The following is a 27,502-nucleotide window of genomic DNA, read 5'->3' as shown; positions in this document are numbered from 1 at the left end:
GCCCTATTTGTCTCTTAGACACCATGGGGAAGATGTTGGAGAGGGTGATATACAACAGGCTGCTCCCGTTCATCGAGCTTGCGGGTGGTCTTTCAGAGCGGCAATATGGGTTTCGGCGAGCCCGTTCTACGGTCGATGCAGTAGCAAAGGTCGTGGCTCGAAATGCAATGGCCATGGGCAAATGCTGTGCTCTGGTGACGCTGGACTTCAAAAATGCTTTTAACTCAGCCAACTGGGGCTGGATTAAGGGCGCTTTGGCCAAACTGGGTGTTCCTAGCTACTTGGCTCGGCTCATCGAGAGTTACTTTTCGGACAGACTTCTCTGGTACGAGACGGACGACGGGCCGAAGGAGTACATTGTGACAGCAGGTGTGCCTCAAGGTTCTGTATTGGGACCGCTTCTGTGGAACATAATGTACGACGGAGTGCTTGGCCTGCGCGTGCCGGAGGAGACAACGCTGATTGGTTTTGCGGACGACTTGGCGGTAGTTGCAATTGCAAAGAATCCCGAGGACGTGGAGCTTTATGCAAATGAAGCCATTCATACCATCAAGTCATGATTACGAATGGTCAAGCTGGACCTGGCGGATGAAAACACGGAGGCGGTCCTCATTACCAACCGTAGGAAGAACAACACGGTTACCATCCAGGTTGGTAATTGTGAGGTCGTCTCAAAATCGGTTGTCAAATACCTGGGGGTGATGATCGATGCCAAGTTGAGTTTCAAGGGACACTTGGATTATGCGCGAGAGAAGGCAGCAAATGCCAGCTCATCTCTTGCAAGGATAATGCCTAACGTGGGAGGACCGAAGTATAGTCGCAGGCTACTCATCGCGGGAGTGGTGAGGTCGATCCTGCTGTACGCGGCCCCTGTCTGGGCGGGAGCGTTGAACCACGCTGTCAACCGGAGGAAGATATGTTCGTCATACCGGCCAATTGCGCTAAGGGTGTGCAGCGCATTTAGGACGGCGTCGACGGAGGCAGTGTGTGTTATTGCAGGAATGATCCCTATAGATCTTCTAGCGAGCGAGGCACACTGGCTCTACGAAAAACGGAAGGAAAATCCAGCGGAGGTGAATGCGGATTTCCGAAAAGCCATCAGGCAACAACGATGGGATAACTCCGACAAGTGCAGGTGGACCCATACATTGATCCCGTGCATCGAGAAATGGGTCAACCGAAAGCACGGAGAATTTAATTACCACCTGACACAGTTCCTTACGGGACACGGTGGCTATAAGAAGTACTTGCATCGCTTCGAGTTGGACGAGTCTCCCAACTGTCCTGAATGCGGTGCTACACTCGAGGACCCGGAGCACGTTATGTTCCATTGTCCCAGATTTCTGCAGCAGAAAAGGAGGTTGAACAGCATCTTAGGGGCGGACATCGAGCCCTCAAACCTGGTTGAAGAGATGCTGAAGTCGGAGGAAAACTGGATGGCAGTAAATGAGGCAGTAGCCGTGGTGCAGACAAAACTCCTGGAGTTGGATCGAGCTCGGAGGGCGGCGCGACGGAGACGTGACATGGACGAGCTGGTATAGCGAACCAGAGCCTCCCCCGCGAAGTAATACTTCACGGTGGTCCCGCGGGGAGGGGCGGAAGAGTGGGGGTGGTTTTAGTGGGTGCGAATCCCACACACTGCTGCAACCTGGCGCAGCAGCGTCTTTCTAAGATTTCCACCTCCATCCATAAACAAAAAAAAAATATAATGCCTCTTTGGCAGTCGTCAGGCATTGATTCGCTGTCCCATACCTTGAGGACAAGTTGATGAACCACTTGGTGTAATTGGTCGCCTCTATATTTACCAATTTCTTCTATACTTGGTGGTGTCAGTATTTGTCCGCCGTCTTCAGTTGGCGGGACCTCCAACTCGCCGATGTTCTGGTTGTTCAGTAGTTCATCAAAGTACTCATGCCATCGCTCCAATATGCCCATTCTGTCGAAAATCAGATTTCCCTCTTTGTTTTGACAGGATGAGCGTCGAGGTGTATAAGGCTTCATCCTGCTGACTTTTTGGTAAAACTTGCGCACCTGGTGCGGTTGCTCCCTGTACTTTCCTGGTTTATAGACTTGTTAGTTCTCCCAGGCTTCCTTTTTCCTTCTGTGAAGTCGCTTCTCTGCTCACCGGAGTTCGTGATAAGTCTCTGCGCGTGCCAACGCCCTTTCAGAGTTAAGCCCTTGGGTGTTTAACGTAGGTACCTGTCGTGGAGATGTATCCTATGGTCCTCTTCAGACACGAACTGATTTTGTGACCACAATCAGAGCCCCGCTGAGACAAGCAACAACGGTACCAGTCTATACCAAGTGCGTGGCTTAGCATTCATACTGGTGGATGCAAGAATTACCTAAATCTCTATCGAACTAAGGAGTACGACACCGGTGTTGATACGCAACACCATGCCGAGGCCCGAAGGTCTCTTCTCGCTTGACCACAACCACAACCACCATGAAACTCCCACTAGGGAGGCCAACCGCAAACAACCGAGCTTCACTCACATACAACGGGAGTGCACCCGAAGTATGAGAGTCCAGGGGCTTTCCCGGTTCCCATGGTACCAGTATACCCCTGGTAAGGTTTCGTGACCAATTTGCCACTTCAGATGAGTCCCCGTGCAGACTCGGGTCTGATCATCCTAATTAGGCCCTTAGAGCATTCGCTTACTGCATCACGGCCGGCAAACCAAAGTGAGTACAGCGTCTCCCGGTGCCACCACTATGGAGGTTCTCCTCGGCCACTTGGTTTTGGTTTGGCCGACAGGGTTGCCGCCCCGTCTTCCTCAACACCACCTCTGAGCACCCGCCCTTTGAGAGTGCAACATTACTCGATATGCAGCATTTTTCCGTTCCGTTGCTAGCTTACATTCAACGTCAAACCAGCCGTCCCGACTCCTTTTGCGGCCAAGTATGTTTGTGGCCGTGTCAATGATAACATTCTTCAGGTGGGTGTGAAGATCATTTGTTGATGCTTCATCTCCAGGTCCTCTGTTGACTGCGGTTATTGCGGCATCCATTTCCCTCTCATAGGTGTCGCGGAGGGCTGTGTTGTGGATGGCTTCAGTGTCAACTCTCACCTAATTGTCAGAGGGGATTCTGGGTGGTGTTGTTATTCGAGCTCGGAACACCATGCTGAGGCTGAGATCAATCAACACGTGGTCAATTTGGTTGAAAGTGGTCCCGTCTGAAGAGGCCTACGTATGTTTGTGAACCGCCCTCTGCGCAAACCAGGTACTTCCAACAACCATTTCGTGTGACACTGCTAATTGAATAGTCCGCAGTCCGTTATCATTTGTATTTATTTAATGAGGACAAGACACAGAAAGCACATTTCTTATTACATATTGTCCTCAGAGGGAGGAGGGAGTAAATGGCATAATTTACGCTTAAAACTAGAGAGGGACATAGAGTCAAAGGACCCAAGCTGTAGGGCATTGTAGGACCGGCAAAACCTCGGGATCGGAGAGTAAAAGTAAATCTCGAGCTCCGCGAAGGGTACATAAAAAATGTCCGCACTACGTGTGTTATGAGACGAGGTGATACGGAAAGTAATATCCGAGCTGGCGGTGCAGTCGATCAGACCATTGCAGAGTTTGAAAAGAGTAGACATATCAAGGAAGATACGGCGTTGCTGTAGGGAAGGGAGATTGAGGATGCGGAGTCGTGACGGATAATCAGCCCGTGGGAGGTTGTTTTTGTAAAAGAGGGTCCGGGTGAATTTGCGCTGTACAGCTTCAAGTGCGCGGCAGTCACGAATGCGGCAGGGGGACCAGACTACACAGCAATATTCAAGGATGTTTTTGACAAGGGAATTGAAGAGTGTTAAGGAGGGCTGTATTGAGCTAAAATCGGACGAGGAACGTAGGATAAAACCAGACATTTTGGAAGCTCTATTGATGATGTCAACGAAGTGGGGATTGAAACGAAGTTTATCGTCGAATATTACACCCAGGTCTTTGAAGGAGGTCAGTAGTGAAAGGGGTTGACCACTGAGAGAATAGGAAAAGGATGATGGGGAGGGTTTAAGGGAATAGCGCATCCAGTGCCATTTGTTGACATTCAGTGTTAGCTTGTTGACCGAACACCAACGGGCTAAATTATCAAGGTTGGACTGTAAGATAACACAGTCCAACGGAGACGAAACAGAGGCAAACAATTTAAGGTCGTCTGCGTAAAGCAAATACGGACAGGTGAGGATGGAGGCGAGGTCATTGATAAAAAACAGGAAGAGTAGGCTCAAAGTATAGAGCTTTGGGAACACCAGAGGAAGGAGAGAAGGAACCAGATGAGTGACCATGAAAAGAAACTTTGCAGGAACGATATGAAAGATAGGAGGAAAGCCAGGAGATGACTGAGGGAGGGAAGTCTAGCGATGAAAGTTTAGAGAGGAGAATGTTATGGTCAACGGTGTCAAAGGCTTTGGAGAAATCAGTATAAACAGCATGTACCTCCTGTCGTGAATTCAAGCGTCTAGCAACAAAGTTGGTAAAGACCAGAAGATTTGAAGCCGTTGATCTATGTTTCACGAAACCATGCTGCTCTTTGACAATGAGGTGACCGAAGTGCGCGGTCAACCAGTCGTTGACGTATCCTTCTAGGATTTTGGGACAAGAAGAGAGAAGAAAAATGGGGCGGTAGTTCTCAGCAAGGGAAGGGTCTCCGCTCTTGAGGATAGGAATGATAAGGGCCTCTTTCCAGAGACGGAGAAAGTAGCATTCATCTAGACTTTTGTTGTAGATTATACACAGGGGGAGGGAAATGTGTTTTCTACAGTTAAGGAGGAAGAGATTAGGAAGCCCATCGGGGCCAGGTCCGATATTGGGATCAAGGTTACCAATGAGGAACTCAACCAAGGAAGGCGTAAGGAGAGGAATGGCTAGTGATTCGGAGGAGTCTGTGGCTATGAAAAGTGTAGAGGGTGAAGGACTCGAGGGAGAAAACACTGAAGAGAAGTAGGTGCAGAGAAGGTTGCAGGATTGTTGTGGGGAGTTGGCAGTGGAGTCAGCGAAGTTGATAGAAGAAGGGAGAGATTGAGTTGGATTACGAGAATTGCGAGCGTGAGACCAAAAGGGTTTTAAGTTACCGTGGGCGAGGGCGGCTTCGACGCTCAATAGGTACCTTTTACGCGCTTTTCTGACCATTGACTTCACAATAGATCGTATAGCTTTAAAGTGAGCAAGGTCGGCGTCATTTTTAGAAGCCCGAAACTTCTTCCGCAGTGTGTGTTTCAAGCGAATGTTAATATGAAGTTCCGTTGTGAACCAAGTTGGGTGCGAACGTAGGCAGGAAGGTGAAGAAGGGACATAACAGGAGAGGAGATCAGAGAGGATATTGTAGAAGGTGTTAAGAGCTTGATCACACGATGAATTACTTAATATATGTACCCAGTTGAAAGACGCTAAAGCTGAGTTCAGACCGTCAAAATTGGCTTTGCGGAAGTTGAACTTAGTGGGTTTACGCTTAGTTTTGGGTTTTGAACGAGGGAGCTCCGCTTCAAATTCAACCGCGGGATGGTGAGCGTCGGTTTTTACATACGGGGATGTGCAAGGAAATAAAGAGAGGTAGCGCTCGGGGAGGTTGGAAAGGAAGAGATCGAGAGTGCGGCCCAAGGAGTTTTTGGTGGTATTGAAATTCAGAGCAGAGCAAGTGTACATAAAGGAAGAACGTGTGAGAGAAGAATGGCAGAGGTTGATGGAAGCAATTGGAAGGCTAGGATGATTAGGCCAGTTGAGCATGGGGAGGTTGAAATCTCCACAAAGGAAGAAAGGGAGGGAAGGGAATCTGACGGTAAGGAGTTCAGACATTTGTATTTTGATGTAAGCTATGGGAGCTAGCATATCGCCTGAATACGGGCTCCTTCCCTACTTCGCTGTTAAAATCCCCAAGTATGATTTTGATATCATATCTGGGACAGGCTTCGAGTGTCCGTTCAACCGCCTCGTAGAAGGTATCCTTCTCTGGCTCTGCAGTCTCCTCTGTAGGGGCGTGAACGTTTATGAGGATTCTATTTCGAAACTTACCTCGCAAACGCAGAATGCATAGCTTTTCGCTTATATTCGGTTGGGGAAAAAGTAATGTCATATTGGTGATCGAATTTTAAAGCTTTATTTAACTTACTTAGAATTATCCGATTTGAGTCAAATATGCGCCGTGTTGTTCGCAAATTTGCTGCCATTTAGAAGGCAATTCCATTAACCCTCCCCCCCTTCAACCCCCCTCCTTATTTGCAAAAAACTCAGACAGCCAGTTTTCGCAAGTCTCTTTTGAGGTCAACTTAGTAGCACCAAGAGCGTTTTGCATGGACCGGAAGAGATGGTAATCACTTGGTACCAGGTCCGGACTATACGGTGGGTGCAATAGGACATCTCATCCGAGCTCCCGTAGCTTCTGGCGGGTCATCAAAGATGTGTGAGGCCGAGTGTTGCCCTGGTGGAACAGAACACCATTCCTATTGACCAATCCTGGCCGCTTCGCCTGTTTCAAACGGTCGAGTTGCTCACAGTAGAAAACCGAATTGAGGGTCTGAGCATAGTTGAGCAGCTCATAGTGGATGACTCCCTTTCCAATCCCACCAACCACACAGCAAGAGCTTCCTGGCCGTCAATCCGGGATTGGCGATGGTTTGGACCGGCTCGCCGCGCTTCGACCACGATGTTTTTCGCTTGGCATCTTCGTATGTGCTCCACTTTTCATCACCAGTCATCATGCGCTTCAAAAATGATTTGAATTCGTTCCGTTTCAGCAGTGCATTGCAGGCGTTGATTCGGTCCAAGAGATTTTTTTCCGTCAACTCGTGTGGCACCGAAACATCTAGCTTTTTTTGGAATCCAATCTTCTGCAAATGGTTCCAAACGGTTTTACGGTCCTTACTCAATTCCTAGCTAATCGAGCGAATGCTCACATGCCGGTCTACTTGGATGATTTCGACGATTTTATCGGTTTCTACGACGATTGGCCTTCCAGTACGGGGTGTATCTTCAACATCCACTACACCAGAACGAAATCGATCGAACCAACGCTGTACTGTACGAATCGTACAGTATCCGACCCATAAACTTCACAAATTTTTGCGGCCGCCTTCGTTGCATTTTTACCTCTCAGGTAGTAAAAATGTAAAATATGACGAATTTCTTGCTTGGTGGACTCAACCTTTGACGCGCTATAACTTGAGACTGAAACGTATGATTATAAAACTGTCAGAGACACCTGTAGCTCAGATTGCCGTATAGTATGACCCGGTGCGATAAGTACAACATAAGATATGTTTAAGTGTCGCCATCTATTGACAAAATACGACATTACTTTTTCCCCAAGCCGATAACAGCAGGCTTCATTTTTTGGCTGACTAAGAAACCTACTCCGAGCACATGGTTTACTGGATGACCGCTATAATATATGGTGTAGCGGCTCTTCTCCAGGAAACCGGTCCCTGTCCATCGCATCTCTTGCAACGCTTTTACATCAGCCCCATATTGGGACAGGGTATCGACTAGCTGCTTGGCAGCTCCATCTCTGTACAGGGAGCGCACGTTCCATGAGAAAATGCGCAAATCGTTATTCCTTTGTCGTTATCGGGTTCATCGTTGTGTTATCAGTCCAGGGCGAGGCTCCTGTTGTGTTTTTTTTTCCATGTAAGGTTGTCAGCCCTACCCAACGCCGAACCTGGAGGACTAGTTGGCACAATTTGTCCCTTCCATGCTAGTCCAGAGAGGATTTCAAATCTGACATCCTGAATAAGATTTTTCAACAAAACTATTTCCTGTTTTCAGCAATATCTAATATCTAAACAGAATTTAGTAAAAATTTCAATATCCATTACTCCCAATTGTGCAGGTGAATATCCTGGGCACTGCGGCTACATATCCTGACCCTAGATTTCCATTCAACAATACTTTTTCATCTCCCCCAAAAAAGTTGTTTATCTATTTTTATCTAATGCAACTAATCCAAGTGCATTAGCTCACAGAATACTAAAAGCAATGGAGTTCACACCCTTTTACCATTCACCATAAATTAATTTCGCGCTCATGAAAAGGCTGGAAAATTGTCATAGACCATCCATAGTCGTGAAACACACATCATCACTCGCTAAAATAGAACCTGATGAACTTTAACGTAAAACATATCCCATCTATCTTCGGTGGTATTCTATCTGCAAATTGCTTGTAGATATCTTTGAAAGATATTTGCATCCGGGTTTGATTTCGCTTGTGATTGCTTCCAAGGTGCTTGGCTGATAGAATATCTGAGAGAAGACTCGCGCACATCAGCTTGAAGATATGCGGAATTAAAATTTTAACTTTTTCACTGTGCGACTATCGATTGTAGTAGGTGCGATGATAATGAATCTTACCCGGAATTGATTTTCCTAACTCGAGATATTCACGAACTGACGGACTAAGGAAGCTTGTTGGAATTGTAAGTGGCTTCTCCTGAGTATTGCCGTCGGCTTCGTCCAGTTCCTGTTCCGGTTCAGGTCGAAATTCAATGGCCGATGATGCACGTGGACGTTTGGCACGTTTCGATCGGACTGTTTCACGACAATCTGTAAAAGAGAAAGTAAATTGATTTAATATCTTTCGTGAGTTGGCTTTCAATCTCAATCTTTAACACCTACTCAAGGTTGGAATTGATTTTATTTGTGAACAAAGAAAGCAGAGAATTTAATTTAATCTATTTATCTATAAAGTATTTTAGGTATCGGTTTTGGATTTAAAAGTGCTCCTTCTAGATCAATCTATCTAAGTCGATGCTAAGATAGTTCCCAGGCCATATTTATAGAGCTCCTATGTAGTGCATAGCGCGTCATCCACATCCACGCGTCATCATTTTCAATATCTGACATTTCACTTCACGATTTTCTGAGAAGTTTACACTCTCGCTCCACTGTTCTGCGCCACGTAGCTCTAGCGCGACCCATTCGATCATCCTGGGTTAGCTAGTTCTATTGCATGCCATAATCCTCAATTCTTTCACTCCTTGGGAAAATCTCCGATTTCTTGGGTTTCTGTATAAGTGGAACCTGCAAGGCTGCCAGAAACGGTTCAGGGAGGAGGTGATCATCAAGTCCGGATACTTTACTCCGTTTCGGGCCAGGATGATTTCACTTTTTAAAAGAGAAGTCCGTATTCGCAGATGTGGCTAACCATAAATTAAAAAGAGGGAAGAAGGTGACTTCGGTTTCGTACCAGGGCAGAGGCTGCCTCACCTCTCACCATTTGGTCCGGTCCGGTCCGGTCCGAGATCAAGTGGATGCGAACTTAGGACTCTTCAATCCCTAAACGACCCTTGTCGTGTTTTACGAATTATAAAAGGAAGCATATAACATCTGCTAGCCGCTTCGGTCACGCTGCTCCCAGGGCAGAGGTGAGGCAGCATCTGATGAATTGCCTCTGCCCAGCTACGAAACCGTAGCCACCTTCGTTCCTCTATTTATTTTTGAACTTTGGGTGGTAAACCCAAAACGAGGAATCAGTCTTATGACATCCCTTCAAGAGTGGTAAATAAGCTAAGGAGCGGTGTAAACAAAAGATCTTTTTATTGGCAGTTCAATGCTCACCATTGCTTTGCATCATATCATTGAGTACAATTCTCTAATCAGCAAGATATCAGAAAGTTCCCCCACTATCATCATAGCCTCGTTTAGGATCAAGATATTTTCATATCAATCGGGCAACTTAGGAGATTTTAAGCAGACTAACATGAGCATTTTTGGGCAAAGAGAATGGTCAGTGAAAGTCGATGTAATACGCTTCGTAAGGGCACAAGAGCAGATCCCTTTCGACATCACTCTGAGCCTGCTTACAATATGTTAGTCGAAGTGGTGCACTGTTTTCTATAGGAAATAGTTCGAGAACGCAATGGGAGTTAGGTTTTTTAAAAACATTTGAAGTCCTTTTCTTTCCTTGCTTAGGAGGTTTACAAATTTCCATTAAAACTATTTTCTCTTCTTTTCTTTATGTATTACTGGAACTCTCAGCTCAACATCAGAACGAGGTTAGGCTCTTGTCTTTTGGGGTGACGTGCATCTATCCGATTTAAGTATGTTAAGAAAAGAGTTCACCATGATCCCTTTAGGGTTGATACTATTATTATTTCCAAGGGTATATTTTGCTCAAGACCTTTTTAGAGTTTGTAACAATGGTGTACCATATCAAACCTTCAGAGCGCATACTGCCTCATGGTTTCAGCCTTGCACTGGAAAAAAAAACCGAGGTAGTGATTTCGACCAAAAAGAAAATCCCAATTCTGCGTTCTATATTGATTAGCGAGTTGATTATAGAGTCAAAAAAAGCGTTTAGTATCTCGAAGGTGTATTCTTTCGAGCAAATCAAAGAAGCAGCGGAAATGGTTGCAGTTAGAATTTCGGCCTCAAGTCGACTAGTGACTAGCGTTGGGCATCCTACATCTACCAGGAAACATCTTATGAATGAAGCGCAGTCCCATCTTCTCGCCAGCGCGGAGATATGGGTTGATGCCCTTGGCAAGGAGATGTATCATAAACGTTTTATCCAAGTGCAAGGGAAGCTTTGGGGGTGGCGTCTACCTGATGCACTGCCTCAAAATCGAGTAATCCCTATTGCTCGTGAAAAGCGGCAGCCTACACTAAATGAATGGCAATTCTCTCTGAAAAAATCAATCAAGAAGCACATATACTGCCCAGCTCCTTGACAAATTAGATCCTTGGCTTAACCGATCGCATGATGAGATTGATTATTTCCTTACTTAACTCCTAAGCGGTTGTGGAGGTTTCCAATCTTGTATGCCCAAGATTGGAAAGACACGATCCCCTGACTGTGTTTTTTGCAGTGAAGCAGGGACGACGCTAATCACACTTTTTTTTAAGGAAGGTGGGATGAGATTCGTTAGCAACTTTATGCAAACGCAGATGAGCTTTCTCCAGGCAACGTTATTAGGGAGATGTTAAGGGCCACTGACAGATGGAACAGTGTTGCGCTTTACGATTGAATTCCTCTTGAAGCGAAGAACGTTAAGCTCGACAGATTGAGCGAGCACTTTCTTGAGCTAACAATTCCCTTCCTTCCCTCTTCTTCCGTTGGTGAAAAGAATACCCTGACTCGAAGGCTCCCCAAGCCGGCACAGCGGGAGAGTTAGGACGAATTAATGAGTCAAATGGTTCCAGGCTAGTTCTGTGATGACAGGAAGGTGTTTAGTTGGCAGATCGACGTCGTATCGTTACCGGCGTCAAACCAAATCATTATCCAATGGGCATTAAAATTTGCTTGACTTTCTGAATAGTTTTACGTTAAATGGCAGTAGTGCAAATATAGCTCTCGCATATTTGATTTTCTACAGGTAAATTGCCTAGATACTGTGGAATTTTTTTCTGTGAATATCTTTCGGGGATATTACAGGCAAACAAAATCTCGTAGAAATTGAAGCCCGATATATCGTACGAAATTGTTTGTATTCTCTTTTTTATCTCCTCTTTTTCTTTATGGTCGATTCTGCGTCAATGCCTCCCTTCTATTCTCTTCTATTAATCCTCTTTTCTGTGACTCTAACTTTTCCGTACTTTTTCAAATTTTTCTTTTCTATTATTCCTTTGGTCTGTTTCCTTTATCGACCGCTTCCTTCCTTTCACTTTTCCGTTCCATATTCCTCTTCTTGTGTTTGCTGTTTGCTTTTATTATTTTTTTTTGTTTTTATGGGCCCTTCTTTCCTAATTATGCCCTCTTTTGTGTTACGCCTTCTCTTTCCTACCTCTTCATTCTGCTTCTTTTTTCCTCCGCATTTTATTTTTTTATTTCTTCCCCCTCTTTGCTCCGCCTTTTTCTATACTCTTCCCTTCTTTCTTTTTCTTCCTTTCGTTCTCTACTTTTCTCCCACTTCCTCTTTTCTTATCTTTATTCTTCATTTAATCTTTCTTTTCTTCTCCGTTATACTTTTTTTCTTCTCTTCACTCTTCCTTTCTTTTCTTCTCTTTATCTTACTTTTCTCCTCTTTTCTTTTCTTTTTGCGTTTTCTCTTCCCTCTTCCTTTGCATCTCCTTCTCTTCTTCCTTATTCCATTCTTGTCTTTCTCATCCCCTTCTCTTCCCTCCTGCTCCCCTCCACTGTTCTCTCCTCCTCCTCATTACTCTTCTCCTCTCTCCTCCTCCCCACCACTCTTTTCTTCTCCGCTCCACTCTTCTCTTCTCCTCGTCTCAACACCCCTCTTCTTGTCTTCTCTCCGTTCTTCTTTCTCTTTTCTCTCCTCATCCCCCTTCTCTCTTCTTCATCTTTTCTCTGTTCTTTTCCCTCCTCTTCCTTTTTTTTGTTCTTTTCTCTCCTCTCCCTTTTTTCGACACTCTTGCCTGTTCTCTCCTCCTCTTCTGTCCTGCACTTTTCTTTTCTAACCTTTTCCTCAATTCTTGCCTCTTCTTCTCTTCTCTCCTCTCTCCTCTTTTTCTTGTCCCTTCTCCCCTCCCTTTTCTTCTCTTCTCTCTCTTCTCCTCCCTTTTCTTCTCTTCTCTCTCCTCTCCTCCCTTTTCTTCTCTTCTCTCTCCTCTTCTCCCTTTTCTTCTCTCTCCTCTCCTCTCCTTTTCTTCTCCCCTTTCCCCTCCCTTCTCTCCTTGCCCCTCCCTTCTCCCCTTTCCCCTCCCTTCTCTCCTTTCCCCTCCCTTCTCTCCTTTCCCCTCCCTTCTCTCCTTTCCCTTCCCTTCTCTCCTTTCCCCTCCCTTCTCGCCTTTCCCCTCCTTTCTCGCCTTTCCCCTCCCCTTTCCCCTCCTTTTCTTCCCTCCTCTCCTCTCCTTTTCTTCTTTCTTCTCTCCTCTTCCTCTTTTCTCGTTTGTTCCTTTCTTCTCTCGTGTTCTCCTCATCTCTTCCTTTTTTCGCTAGTTTTCCTCTCTTCTTGCCGCTTCCCCTCTTCTCTCCTTTTCCCCTCTTCTCTCCCTTTCCCCTCTTCTTGCTTCTTCCCCTCTTCTCTCCCTTTCCTCTCTTCTTGCTTCTTCTCTTCTCGCCTCTTCCTCTCTTCTTTCCGCTTCCTCCCTTCTTTCCGCTTCCTCCCTTCTCTCCTCTCTTTCTTCTCTCCTCTTTCTCAATGCTATCTATTCTCTCCTCTTTCTCTCTTCTCTCCTCTTTCCCTCTTCTCTCCTCTTTCTCAACGCTATCTATTCTCTCCTCTTTCTCTCTTCTGTCCTCTTTCTCTCTTCTGTCCTCTTTCTCTCTTCTCTCCTCTTTCTCTCTTCTCTCCTCTTTCTCTCTTCTCTCCTCTTTCTTTCTTCTCTCCTCTTTCTCCCTTCTCTCCTCTTTCTCTCTTCTCTCCTCTTTCTCTCCTCTCTCGTCTTCCTCTCTTCTCCCGTCTTTCTCTTTTGTTCCTTTCTTCTCTCTTCTTCCTCTCATCTCTCGTCTTCTCCTCTCTTCTCTTTCTCTCTTGGCTCCCTTCCTACTCTTCCTCTCTTCTCCTATTCCCTTCAAATCGTTGCACTTCGTTAATAGCATCATGAAAATCGGATGACGGAATTAACTTTCTAGCCTAGTCAGCCTTGGAGTTGCAGGACGATTATAGGAGGGCATGCTCAACCGAATGATCTGATCCTTTGGAAAAATTGAAGTTTGAGATAGGTTTTATGTTATCATGGCACTTATTCATCGTTGATTTGATCTGCTCGAAAATCTTGAGGCAAACCAACAGAATGGAGATAGGCCTGTAACTATCCGGAAGGAGAGAATTTGCATTTTTTAGGGAACCCGTGCGACCTGAATTCAATCCATGAAATTGACGGCGTTTAGCAGCAGGAATGGTTTGATAGTGTGAACAGGAAGGGACTGATTAATAGAGACCATTTTTTAAGGACTATAATCGAGACTTCGCCAAGCTCAATCTGCTTTTTGTCCTTGCTCGGTTTAATGGACTCTAGAACCATTTTAGATTTGTCGCTTTAAACCATGAGTTTGTATATGAGGAGAAGATATTGGAAAAGTCCTTCTTATCAGGGAACTTGCATATTTTACACATTTACATAGATTGAAAGCTTTGCCAAGACGTGGAGATATTTGTCTGAGCTCCCTCTATCTGCTTGTGTCTCGATTTTGGAGAGAAGCTAGTCGGGGTTGTTAGTATATAGGATCACAATTCAATGAGTTTTATTATATCTTATGCCTTGGACGATTTCGTCCCGAAGTAGGGTAAGGTTGCAAAAGTCCAGGGTACGTTAGTGTTGATACTCGGCTTTATCATTTGATACTCCCTAGTGAGTAGTAGGTTCAACTCGGATGGACGGATGGTCATGGTAATGGGTAAGGATACGTTGATGCTGCTGCTTAACATGATGTGAGCAAGGACGGAAAAGCTGCGAAAAGAAGAAAGAAGGGTGTTGCTGTCAGGCGTAGTTAAGATATCACGATGGCGTTATCCTATGATGGAAAGGACAATTTTCGAGATTCCGAAGATTTTCCGGTGCTCAGATGCTTTAGGACCCTTTGGAAGTAATTCAGAATAAGGCCTCCTTTATCAGGAATAAATCTGGTTATTTATAAAAGACAATAACTGAGACAGTATCGAGCCTCTGCGAATTTACCATTATTTCGTAAAAATGTTGTTTATTGTGCTAGAGCGTACCAATTGGGGTGAAAATGTCTCCTCATTTCTGGTGGTCTAAAATTGTAGTATGTGTTGTAATCGTTCAGGTTGTAGTATAAACAATGAACAGTTTGTTCTTCATATTAAATCACAAATTGCTACTCCCAATTCGTCTTCAAAGATCCTGGAGCTACTATGTAAATGAGGTAATACTCAGATGTTTCATACTATCTCCAACTCGAATCTGAAACCATGACTGGGAAACATACGCGAATGCAAAAAAAAAACAAATCTGAAATTGTATTCGTGAGATCAATTGAATCTTCTCCGATTTCCACTGCATTTACTTTAACCGCTCTCAGCTTGTTGCCTGTTTCACCTTGTCACCTCCATTAGCAAAACCGACATGCGCACAGATGCTTTTTGAAGGTTGATGCTTCTAATGTCCCCGACTAATGGTTTGGAATTGTAAAATTGAAAAGGTGTATAAACAATTACGTATGGTTAAGTGATTGCATTATGCTACGCGGTTGACACCAGCATTGTATTATGTGCTATTTTATGACCGGTAAATGAGTCCATATGGCTTAAAGTTTAACAGGAGATGAAGTTAGCAGCATGGTACTGATGGTATTCACATACAGTTAGTAATAGTTTATTACTGTGTTTTTTGGGAAATCCCCGAAACATGACATCTAGGACGCTGGGAGTCCCCGCATACACTTGATGACAGACTGGACCACTTGAGAAGCAACTTACTTCTCCTCTTGTGGTCCACGGACTCCTCTTTTTCGGATTAAACACCCAAGATTATTAAGAAAGTTGACTGACGGTTTCGTCCAGGGCAGGGGCAACTCATCAGGCGCTGCCTTACCGTCACACTATTGCAATCGGCTCTGCTAATTCTATATAAAGCGCAGTTTTCCTCCTTTAGTTTTGGGTCTTTCTCGGTGCGATGACTTGGACTGACCACTTCGACGTCCTGGTTTTTGAATCGTTTCTCTTGCAATAAGTTTTCAAGGTACCTCAAATGTGTTAGTCAGTAAGGGAGAGGTCCGGTGAGTGTGGCGAATGAGGCAGAGTTGCATAGTCCAGTTCATGATGGTCTACCCTTGCGTGGAAAAGAATCGATCCGTTTCTGTTAAGTCACGTCGATTATCATTGCAAAATTTCTTGCGCATTTCGTAGCTTGTCTCACAATCTTTCATAATGGTTTCGTCGGATTTAAAAAACTCTACTACATAAGACCGGCTACGGATTATCAAACAGTGACCATAACGTTTTCTCGCGCAATTTCGACTTCGGAAGGTCAGGGTCCAACCATTCAGTCGAATGTTGTCCGCTGCATTGGAGAATTTACTTCTTACCACATGTCACCGCTTCTTAAAAAATAAACCGTTTTTGTTGCACAAAAGAAAACCAGAGGACAGTGCAAAACGGCGATCTTTTTGCTTGCCGTTCAATATCTAGGACTACTATTTGTCGAGCTTTTCGACTTCCCAACTTTTCGTTAGTGGTTCGAAATCATTCAAGTTGCTATGCCCAATTCTTCAGCAAGCTCGAGGAGGGCTGTGGGTACATTCACCTTAATGGTTGACTGTGTCCTTCTCTTTACAATATCGTCTGGAATGAAACAGTAAATATTGTGGATACCCTCCACATCTCATTTTGTTCACAGTATTGCTGGTAAAGGAGGTATGTGGACCTCTAGGACTATCTCATCAAAACGGGATTGGTTCTCGTTTAGACGATGGTTAGCTAGGTAGGTAAGTAGGTAGGTATAAGTGGCCGCTCCAAGCAGCCCAATTAGCGATGTGCTGCGTTGTTTTGATACCACAAACTCCTAAGACTGCCACTTCTGTTATGAGAGCAGGGAGGCAGAGTTCTGCCGGCTTGGATTTTCAGAGTCAGCCCGTAGCATTCACGAAGGAAAACAGCTCTCCCACCTTGCAGTTAGAAATCTCTCTGAGATCCCCAAAAAATGGTTTACCCAGTGTCCGTAGCCTACTTGACTCTATCTAGAGCTGACAATCGCAGAGAAGGTGCATGAGGGTTTCCCGCTCTTTTCCGCAGCTTCGAATTGTAGGGTATGCCGAGCCTGGCGGCATGGTCCCCTATACGCCAGGGCCCCGTGCAGACCGCCGTAATCTTGAATGCATTTACATGCGTCTGGCACACGAGCATTTGTTTTCTGGCTCCTAAAATGGAAGAATCAAAAGAATTTAGTCATTGACTGCTTTTCTTTCTAATGCCGGTTCAACGTTATGGATTCCCTGTTCCATATGACAAATGCGATTGAATAAGTTAGTTTGCCGTTAGATTTACGCGGCGGGTTTACATTCGCCTCAGAGCAGACCTCTTTGCTCCGCTGGATGGTCACCTTCAGATTTGTCTGCCCTTTCTTTATGCATGCTCTTTTTACAACTGATCGAAACCCGGCCAGTTCACTATTCCCCCGGTAATTTCGGCTTCTACTGAGGAATGTGCATCCCCTAGGCATGGACGCGGCACATGCCGTAGAGATGTATTGTGTGACATGGAGAGCTTTTTCTGTGGGATCGCCAGGCTTGGTAGATTGGTCCAGCCACCATGAGGGTCTGCTCATTCAGTGCTTTTGCGGACCAGCTTTTGGGCATGTTATTTGTCCAGCGTGTGGCTGTCTTATTAGTTCGAAGATAATCGCCTGGCGATCGTGGCGGGTGTAATCCTCGCAAAAGTGCCAGGTCTTACAACGCCTTAGTGTAGGGCTAACAAAGGTCAGGTCTACGATTGAAGCAGACCCCCTTTTCTGAAAAATACTTATACTATCTTCGTTGGGCGAAACATTTATCTGGGCAGAAGCCTCTAGTAGACTTCCTCCCTTTGCGTTATTCCCTCTGCTCCTCCATTTCAGAGCCCACGCGTTAAAATTCCCGGTAATCACCTTCGAACTTCGTTCACTTGTGAACAAGGTTGTCATCAAACTCAGACAGTGAGAGACTAGATGAGGTGTAGCAGTTGTACACGTACATGGCACTTATTTTTGCTCACACAAAGCCATTGCCCGACTAACTCATGATGCATTGTATAGTTTGGTTACCGCAAGCTCATATCGCCGCTCCAACAGTCGAATCTGCGACCCATACGCCCCCGTCACGGTCCAATGATCGAGGTTTATTTGGATGAGCCTCATTTCTCCATTGCAGTCAACGCTTTCCTGAATTCCAGATATTTACTACTTCCGGCAATATGCCGGTTATCCCATCCCTTCTATTCTTCGGACAATGGGCATTTGGGGTCCCTAATGCATTCCATGGGAATATGTCACCGCACCTTCTGCATCGACCGGGCTTTAGCCTTTCCTCAGACTCACAATAATTCTTCACCCAGTTCCTCCAACTTAATTGTTCTTTCAGCGCAGCGTAAATTTCTCTTCTGGATGTTACTTCGTCTAGATCCTTGCACTGTATATGGATCTCATGTTTTTTTGGGACGTTCGTCCTTCCCAAGCGAGTTGTTAACTTGGTTACGAAAGCCATCAGTTTTACTCAAGTTAGATTTTTTCAGCTCAAACATGATATCGTCTTTCTGGGTCCTTTGGATTTTGCTGACATTTCCGTCCAGATCTTTTAGATTGGGGTCAGCTTTGGCCTTTTTTGATATCTCCGCGTACGACAGATTACCCTCGATGGAGATAACAATTGCCTCTGGCCGAATTCGTACCTTCGATTTCTTCTTCGTTTTTCTGCAAGCGACCTTGCTCCATTCGCCATTTTCAGTTTCCTTGGGTTTCGCGTCGTTTGACGACGATCGCGCTAAGGGCTCAGACTTCCTCCGTTCCTTACTTTTAGCTTCATTTTTTGAAACTACTAATGTACCTTTCTTCCTCTTAAGCGCCTACGGATTTTCTAAAGGATCACTATCTTTCTCCCGCGTTCTTTTGTTTGGTCGATGATATTATAGTTAGGTGTCACTTGGGTTACCTGTGAAACTGGATAAATTGGATGCTCTTTACTCATCCTGCGACCTGTTACAGAACACCCTAATGGCTACCACCATGTTTTTAACAGCGTGGTGCATGTTGTGCGTGTCCTTGATGTACTCGGACAACTTAACTATTTTTGCTGCAAGCTGCATGAAGGGACTTTCTCCATATCAGAGCTTATTCTCTATGAGTCCTGACCGGATCACCCTTTTTAAACGACGGAGTGTTTAAAAAGGGTGATCCGGTCAGTCCCTTACCCTTTGATGTACTTTCCAGACTTTTTGTCGTCTTTGGCATTAGTGGAGATCGGAGAGTTTCTTGATCTTGGAGTACTTCCCGCGGTCATTCTTTTTGAACTGTTGGGTGTCAAAATCGCTTTTGTGGGCCAACGGTTTACATTCAGCCCATCATTTTTCGTCTTCGTAATTGGTGTTCTTAGCTAGGTCTCACTTCGCTTGAACATCTCCTTCTCCAAATCGAAATCGCTTGTAGCATTGGATCCCACGGTGACCAATTTGTCTGTCTGTCTGTCACACGCACTTTTCTCAGAAATGGCTATACCGTTCGACACGAAATTTGGTGCAAAGGTGGGAACTGTGAACGCCCATACATACAGTAAATTACATCTTTCTGCGTTGAGTTTAAGAAGGACCTCCTACATGCAGTTCCTGCAGATCTGCTGCCTCCAGTCATAGGGAAATGTTGGGAATCCGAGGCCTTTCCCAAAGAGTGGAAAAAGGGGATGATAGTTAAAATTTCAAAAAAGGGCGACCGTTTTGAACGTAACATTTGAAGGGGTATCTGCGTGCTCTCCACCGTCGCAAAGATAATGGCAAAAATAACCCTGGAACGCATCAACGAACATCTCGAAAGCTTGATCGATAGAGAGCAGGCGGGGTTCTGCTCCGGATTCTCCACATCAACACCCTACCGATCATTTTGGAACAGTGTGCGGTATTTAGATCTTCACTGCACCTGCTCTTCATCGATTTCGAGGAAGCTTTCAATAGCATAAACAGGGAGTGTGTCTGGAGTGCTCTACGTAGGGGGGGGGGGGGGCATTCTAGAGAAATGGCTACTATCAGAGCAACATATCACACGCTGCACTGAGGCAAAATCTCGGAGGATTTTCAGGTCCAAAACAAAGGGTTGTATCCTGTCACCGATATTATTCCGTCTTGTGATCGGTGACGTTCTTCTCGCTGTCCTGTTCGGAGGACATAGAGGAATGCAATGGACGATGACATCTTTCCTCAAACAGCTTGACTACGCTGATTACATCTGCGCTTGCGCTCTCACCGGGTCATGGACCTTGGACAAATGGCTCTGGATTTGGAAAGAGGGGCAAGTAGATTTGGACTAAAGATAATTCCCAATCTGACGGGTCATCGCACTCTATCTTTCTGCATTATTGGGTAGTTTCTGTCGACGGTGCCACCGAACTAGATGTTGCCTGACGCATTAACACCGCTAGATCTGCTTTCGCTACTTAAAGACAAAATATCTTGCTTGAGGAATAAAGGACTATTCGAGTATTTCGTATGTCAAAAAGGATGTTTTGCATAAGGATCCGATCATAGGTGGTAGTCCCAACAATAGAAGCTGAGTGTTCATGTCCATATATCTATAGTATAACAAGTCTTGTCTTTCTGTCACGAAACCATTGATTCATTCCATCTACACACAATTGCTGCATACGAGTATTTCGGCATTCAATCCAGTTTGATTTCTGTATTAAATTGCATGTTCAAATCTACGAACTATTCCAAATATGTTCGCCATATTTGCATAACTAACCATTCATGCCGGCCCTAAAACAAAAATAAGAATTATTGCTTGTATCTATTCACACACCTTATCCCAATAATCCGGTCAATTGCAGCTCCAAGCACAATTGTGATATTCAATCTCTTTAACTTGATATAGATTGTGCGGCGCGATTCTGACTGTAATAATGGTGTCCAAATTGAATCAACTGCAAATAGTTTGACGGCGAATTACTTGCATAACTCCATGTTCTTGGTTGATAATAATGAATAATGACTGGTTACCGTGGTTATTGCGCCTTCATTGATTCATAGAGATTTATTTAAAGTATCTACATATTTGCTCCAGATATTTTTATAATAATCATGGTTAGCCCTGTCATATCCTTAAAGAAAATCTAAGTTATTAAATGGGCTCCAGTGTCATATTCAACCGCCAACTGCTTTCAATTGGAATGAACGTAGCAAAAGCAAGAACGACCCTTACAAATCAAAAGAAACCAACATAGGAGGGTGGTTTGAAAAGTTTCCGACTTCAACGTGAAGATGGCAACACTCATCAATAAGGGCTAGGGAATATGGTTGCGCATCTTTTGACAGATACTCACCAAAATTTCAGCCATCTTGGATGCGCAGTTGTTGTATGACAATCGTTTGAGTTGGTCGATGGGAGTGTTTTTGTGAAAATGGAAAAAATCAAATATCGAGCCTTCATTAAATATTTGTTTTTGAAATTCAATACGTCTACGCAAATCAAAGATGAGTTGGACGCTGTGTTCGGGGACTCTGCATCATTATTTATTGCTCTGAAATTTTTGGGCAGCTGAATTCAAACATGGCCGTACAAGCTTGGGAGACGATGAATGTTCGGGACGTCCAAAAACTGCAACCACTGACGATCGCTAAAGTTCACCAAAGGGTGCTAAGAGATCGTCGAGTTGAAATCAGAGAGATAGCAGAGGCTATGAATATGTCCAAAGAACGTGTTTGTCACATATTGAATGAACATTTAGGCATGAGAAAGCTGTCACCCTCGTACACGATAATAATGAAGCTACTCACTGAAAAGTTTTAATTATGTAAAGATATAACAGTTACTATGACAACCGATTCAATATTTAGGTAATCACTTTTCATTCCTTTCTTAGAAAGAGATTCTCTGACCATAAACGATTTGGATTGCAGCAACCAAATGCGAAACTGTCAGTTTCTGCCATCACCATATATTATGCAAGATTGTGCTGCTGCACATAAGTAACGTATTCCTCTGAACCCCCTAAAGCAACTCATGAAATTATAAGAAAAGATACATATGTTGCTTTGGCACAAACATACATTGTTTATATCCATTCCGACTGGATGGATATTAGCAACAATTTCCGAACAATCTTAACCAACTATCTAAGCCGGCGGACCGAACACCCAAAGAAACTATTATTCTACGCCTCATTGGTTACGTAAAAATCTAGTGAACATTACTATATACCATAAGTAGTGGTGTTACAAGAGCGGATGTTATTTGTTATTAAAAGATACTAAGTACTGCTTTTCTCAGCAATCTTTTCATTTGCATTATCATTACTTTTAGTCATAATTGAACGCTACGTTACGTAGTTGACCATAATTTGTATTTATGAATAATTTTCCTTTGGATTGATAAGCAGAGGAAAAGTTGAAAGAGGAAAATAATTTTCGCACTTGAGAGTGTCGAAAAGGAAAGTGCAAATTTAGTCAGCAGAATTTAAGGGTCATATTTTGATAAAAAAAGCTCATAAAACGCCTGTCAGGAAAATTCGGAGTCTCTGGACACGTTAGCCGTCACCGCGAACAAAATTCATAAAGTCCACGTGCGATCTAGGTTGGTCAGGTGTCTTGCGACCACCCAAGCTAGGTGGCTCAGCTGTAGCAGATCTTCTTTTTCTTCAACCTTTGTCCCGTTCACAAGCGGGGTCGTCTCGTCAGGATCAGTTTCGCCATTTGGCTCTATCAAATGCCTGATCTGGATGCAATCTAGGGTGGTCAGGTGTCTCGCAACACCTCAAGCCAGGTGGCTCAGCTGCAGCAGATAGTGGGTCTCTGAGTTAGTAGAGGTCGTCGGTGCTTTGCGTTCGGGAAGTTGGACTAGATCAAGGTCTAGATCCGCCTCCCGAAATGGGCGATCGGATGGTAGGCCATCAGGGCCTTTGGCAAGTACCGAGGCATACTGGCACCATCGTAGGTCCGCTGAAAAAACTAAGAAATGTATCTGCCCCTGTAATTTCTCACCGAAAAACCTGGCTTCCCAGGAGTTCTGGTGACTGCTACCCGAAATACATGAGTTTTAACGATTGCGGTATCAAATTATGATAATGGAATACGGGAAGAACCGAGACTTCAACGCCTGTATCGGCCAGATAATTGCGTCCCATCACAATCTACGATCCCTTGAGCCAGCGCAATTACGTGGTCGATTCGAAACTGTTAAGGATCTAAGAAGGTTCTTTAGGATGTTAAACTTTCATCGTCATTTCTTGCCCAAAGCCGCCTACCATTAGTCGATCCTTAACGTCTTCTTGTCTGGACTGAAAATCAAAGAGTCCCGTCTGATTTTGTGATTTCCAGAGGCTGTCCAGGCATTTGAGACCACCAAGCAATAGGTAGATTCTACACCTCTGGCGTTCTCTCAGCAAAATGTCCCCCTAGCCGTATTCGTCGTTTCCTCAGATATTGCCGTAAGTGCTGCTCTTCACCAAAGAGTGAACCAAATCTGACAGCCGTTGAGCTTCTCATCCAAACTACCCAATCTTGCTCAACGGAACCACAGCACCTATGATCGTGAGTTATTAGCCGTGTACCTCGCAATTAAATACTCCAGCATTCGCTTGAAGGCAGGCCGCTCATATTGTTCACGGACCATAAGCCACTCACTTTTGCTTGAAAACAAAAGCCCGACAAAACTTCCCCTCGCCAATTTTGGCACTTGAGCTTTATCAGCACGTGCACTTCCGACATTCAAGACGATTACAGATAATCATATCTCATCTAGATTGTTCGTTCTCGTGTTCTTCTTTAGAACGTCTCTCAGGCTTTTCTTCCCTATCAATATTCGAAAATTATTAATACCCGGGTCCTTGGGTGCATCGATGCATTTAAAACGATTGGGAGGCTCAAACAATGCAAGATCTCCCATGAAAACACGATTTTTTTGTGCTGTACTCCAGAAGTTATGTGTCCTGATGGGAAAAGCGTCATTTCCGATTTATCTCGATTCATTCTCTCTTTCTCTCTCTAGATTCATTGTCTCCCTCTCTCTCTGTCTTGATTCTCTTTGTCAATCTCTCTCTGTCTCTCGATTCTATTTGTTTGTCTCTTCCACTTGATTCTCTTTTTTTGTCTCTCTCCCTCGATTCTCTTTTTTATTTCTCTCCTTCGATTCTCTTGTTTTTGTTTTTCCCTCTGGATTTCCTTTCTCTCCCTTTCTGGATTCTCTTTCTCTCTTTCCCTCTCTGGATTTCCTTTCTCTCTCTCCTTGGATTCCCTTTCTCTGTCCTTGGATCTCCTTTCTCTCTCTCTCCTTCGATTCCCTTCTTCTCTCTCCGTGAATTCCCTTTCTCTCTCTTTCTCCCCGAATTTTCTTTCTCGCTCACTCTGGATTTCCTTTCTTATTCCTTCTCCCTTGATTTCCTTTCTCTCCCTTTCTCACTGAATTCTCTTTCTCTGTATCTCTCGATTCTCTTTCTCTCTCTCCGGATTTGTTTTCTCTCTCTGCGGATCTCCCTTCTCTCTTTCTGGATTTGTTTTCTCTCTCTGCGGATCTCCCTTCTCTCTTTCTGGATTTCGTTCCTCTTTTTATGGATTCAGTGAAATTTTTTATAAAAACGACTATTGATGCCAATTTTTAGCCCAAAAGTAAGTCGAAAGAATGCGATGCAGACGACTTCTACCAGGACTTCAGAGTGGAGTCAGTGAAACTCGAAGTCCATTTAAAAGAAGACGATTGAAGTTAGAAACACCATATGAAGCATATGCTGTTGGCAACGTTTCTCCAGAAGAACATCAGCAAAAGCGTCAAACACGGGCTGATGAAACTGGAGGAACTACTGATCCGCATCTCCTATTGGCGAACAAAACGCGCGAAAAGCAGAAAAAGTCGCACTTCCTGCTGAGAACATTGTGCCATACCAAACGGATCGCAGATAGTCCGCTATAAAGCGAACTGGGGAAAAGCAGAAAGAGGAAGGGCAGATGCAACTTATCAGACACTGCCCTGGTAACAGCGTGACGGAAGTGGTTACTAGGTGTTATTTTAGCAAGAGTACACTCTTCGAAACGGTCAAAGGACTACTGGGGGACAAGGCTCTCGTTTCTAGACTAGACCCTATGTGCTATCTAGAAATCCCAGATCTTGACTTCGTCAAAGAACAGGTCGAAGTAGAGGAGGTCATAAAGCGTAAATGCCTGGATGGGTATCACTTCTGTGAATGCTCGGGACTAAAAATTCGCTGTGGTCATATCTCACTTAGACTCCAGAGGGAAAGCGATCTGGGGAATGGCGGCGAGAATAGGGTTGGTAGTTTTAGTACCCGGATCCGCTCCAACTTTCCGGCACTTAAGCACCGAAGCTGCTTTCTGACATAATTTTTGCTTCAGAGTGCGAGTGCGAGTTGTAGAAGAATTCTTGGCAAATGACCATTTGTACATCACGTTCGGATTAATTGACACTATTTAATGCGGCGCTCCCCTTACGTGTGAATCGTCACGAGGGTGAACATCGGGAAGTTCGTCGAAGCTTTTGGAACAGGCAGAGTCGCGCCGGAGGGCGTTTCGGGGGTGGTACCGTTGCAGATGACACTGTCATAAATTCAGTGTTGAATCTGATAACCACAGACTGTGAAGGTTCCATGCCTTGGAGGGACCCCAGGCGTGATAAGCCTTTTACGTACTGGTGGACGGTAGAAACTGCCAACCTACAGAAGAAGTATCATAAGCTCCGCCGTTTGGCACAACGGCAAAATGCAGACTTCACAGCGCGATAAATAAAAACAAAGCTCGCGGCTAGCAGAACATAATCAACGAGGTAAATGAGGACTCGTGGAGATTTGGCTACAAAATTGTCACCCCGAAAATCAGGGCTCTGTGGAAACCCGGCATAATAAGTACCGACCGGAAAGACCGCATTGTACGGGCATTATTTCCCTGACTCCCGTACGGGTTAATGTCAATAGCGCGGAAAGCGTCGAGGATTGCCCCTTTTTCACAATGAAAGAACTCGAAGAAGCAGTTCTCGCCACTAAAAGTAAAAAAGGCGCCAGGTCCTGATGATATCCCGCCGGAAGTTTACAAACTGGTGTTTCGCCAACAGTCAGACTTGTTGCTCGGCTTGTTCAATGTTTGCCTAAAGAAGAGCATTTTTCCTTGTCGCTGGGAGGTGGTGCTCAGAGGTGGCGGCGAGGAAGGTGGTCCGAGAAGGACGCCAACGCATACTTACCGAGTGGCAAATCTCTTGGCAAAATCGAATATTTCCGTATCGAACTTCTCTCTCTAGACAACGTTGTCAGAGAGATGTTGAAGAGTGCTGACAGATGGGGTCGTGTAGCGCATTACATTTGGGTCCTTCTTTTTGCGAAGAAGATTGAGATCGACCGGTGAAGGGGCCAGATGGCAAGGGGCTCCCTGAACTAACAGCTGCATTCTTTCTTTGCCCTCCAGTTGGTGCATGGAAGTCCCTGACTTGAAGGCTCCTTGAAACATCCAGATCTTTCTCGTCCACGCAGATTGCATCAATTTTTTCTCCCTTTGAAGAGTTGGCGGAGATTTAAATGAAACTAAGACTTATATCTTTTCACTCCGCTAAAAGATGGAAATTTTAATCTACGATCTATCTTAAAAATGCATTAAATTGCATTGCATTAAATTGCAAGAAATTTGATTCTGCGATCACTGAACATGTGCAATTACAAAAGAAACTTAACCTTGGCAAGTATTCTTTTTGTTGTACATAAAGATACTCCGAATATAGATGCAACAATCTTATTTAGTGTACGGTAGGTGTTCCAAGTCTCATTTTGATCCAGTTCAAAAACATACCTCGGCAGCCTGCTCGTCAACGCTCCCCTGATTGCTGAGGACTAGCAAAAACCCAAAGAAGCGGAGCTCATTGGTAGGTTTGGTGCATTTGCGGCTTTCCTCCTTCTTTGTTCCTTCAGCAACTCCTGCATTTGCATGATTCGCGGAACAAAGCGTAAGTCCCTTCACCTCGGACTTCAGCATCTCCGCAACCAAGCGGAACAAACCGTAAGTCACTTCTCCTCGAACTTCAGCATCTCCGCAACCAAGCTCTCCGTGGTCACGCTCCTGCCCAGCACCTGGCTTAAGCTCCTCCTCTTCTTTTTCTTCAGCCTTTGTCCCGTTCACAAGCGGGGTCGGCTCGTCCTGATTGGTTTCGCCATTTGGCTCTATCGAATGTCTGATCTGGGTGCAATCTCGAGGCTTTCAAATCCCCATCTAGCGTATCAAGCCACCGTTGTTTAGGTTTGCCTTTTGGTCGTTTACCATCGACTTCGATGTTCAGACCAATCTTGGCAAATGAATTCTCGTTGGAACGAATTGTGTGACCATACCATCGAAGACGCCTCTCTCGCAACTTTGCCACGATCGGTGCAACCCCATAACGATCGCGGATATCCTCATTTCGGATGTGATCTAAACGTGTGATGCCACTAGTCCAACGTAGCATCTTCGTCTCCATTACCGCAAGACGCCATTCGTTGTCTTGGGCAGTGAAACATCACATGCTCTGGATTCTTGGAAGGTTTCGGAAGCAACACCAACTCTTGCTTTTTCTACTGGGCAGGGAATATTCCTTCTTTTAGGCATACCGCGAAGGTGTTGGCGAATAGGTCGGGCCTACTCTTTACTGCCAGTTTCAAAGTTCGGTTGGGGATACAATCCAAACCCGGGGACTTGTTGTCACCGATCTTACCACATATTTCCTGCAGCTCCTCCACAGTTACCGGAGGTGTTATGCCCTCATTTAGCTGGACAACCATTTGCCTTCCTCTATTTTCGCGGTGAAGGAACAGAGTGGTAACAATCTGTTTCAGGAGGCGCGGACAGGTCATCTGGGGTGATCTCCACAGATTTTTCATTATCACTTTGTAGGCCTCGCCCCAAGAGTTTGTGTCGACGTGGTCACGCAGCTGTTTGCGCTTGCACCTAATTTAGGAGAAACGGCTTCACGGATTTATACCTGCCCAAAGAAACTATAATATTCTTG

General features: G+C 44.8%; 2 protein-coding genes across 2 annotated transcripts in view; one reads left to right on the top strand and one right to left on the bottom strand.

Moving 5' to 3' along the window:
• Positions 1-27,502, top strand: part of LOC119650616 — a 403,920-nt gene that overhangs the window by 280,948 nt on the left and 95,470 nt on the right.
• Positions 1-27,502, bottom strand: part of LOC119650615 — a 112,436-nt gene that overhangs the window by 9,100 nt on the left and 75,834 nt on the right. Inside the window, exon 2 of the mRNA XM_038053498.1 lies at positions 8,348-8,539. Coding sequence (XP_037909426.1) covers positions 8,348-8,539 — 192 coding nt within the window. The remainder of the gene's footprint in view (positions 1-8,347; positions 8,540-27,502) is intronic.

Source organism: Hermetia illucens, chromosome 3 (assembly GCF_905115235.1).
Source record: "Hermetia illucens chromosome 3, iHerIll2.2.curated.20191125, whole genome shotgun sequence".
NCBI classification, from domain to species: domain Eukaryota; kingdom Metazoa; phylum Arthropoda; class Insecta; order Diptera; family Stratiomyidae; genus Hermetia; species Hermetia illucens.
This window is presented reverse-complemented; position numbering and strand designations above follow the sequence as displayed.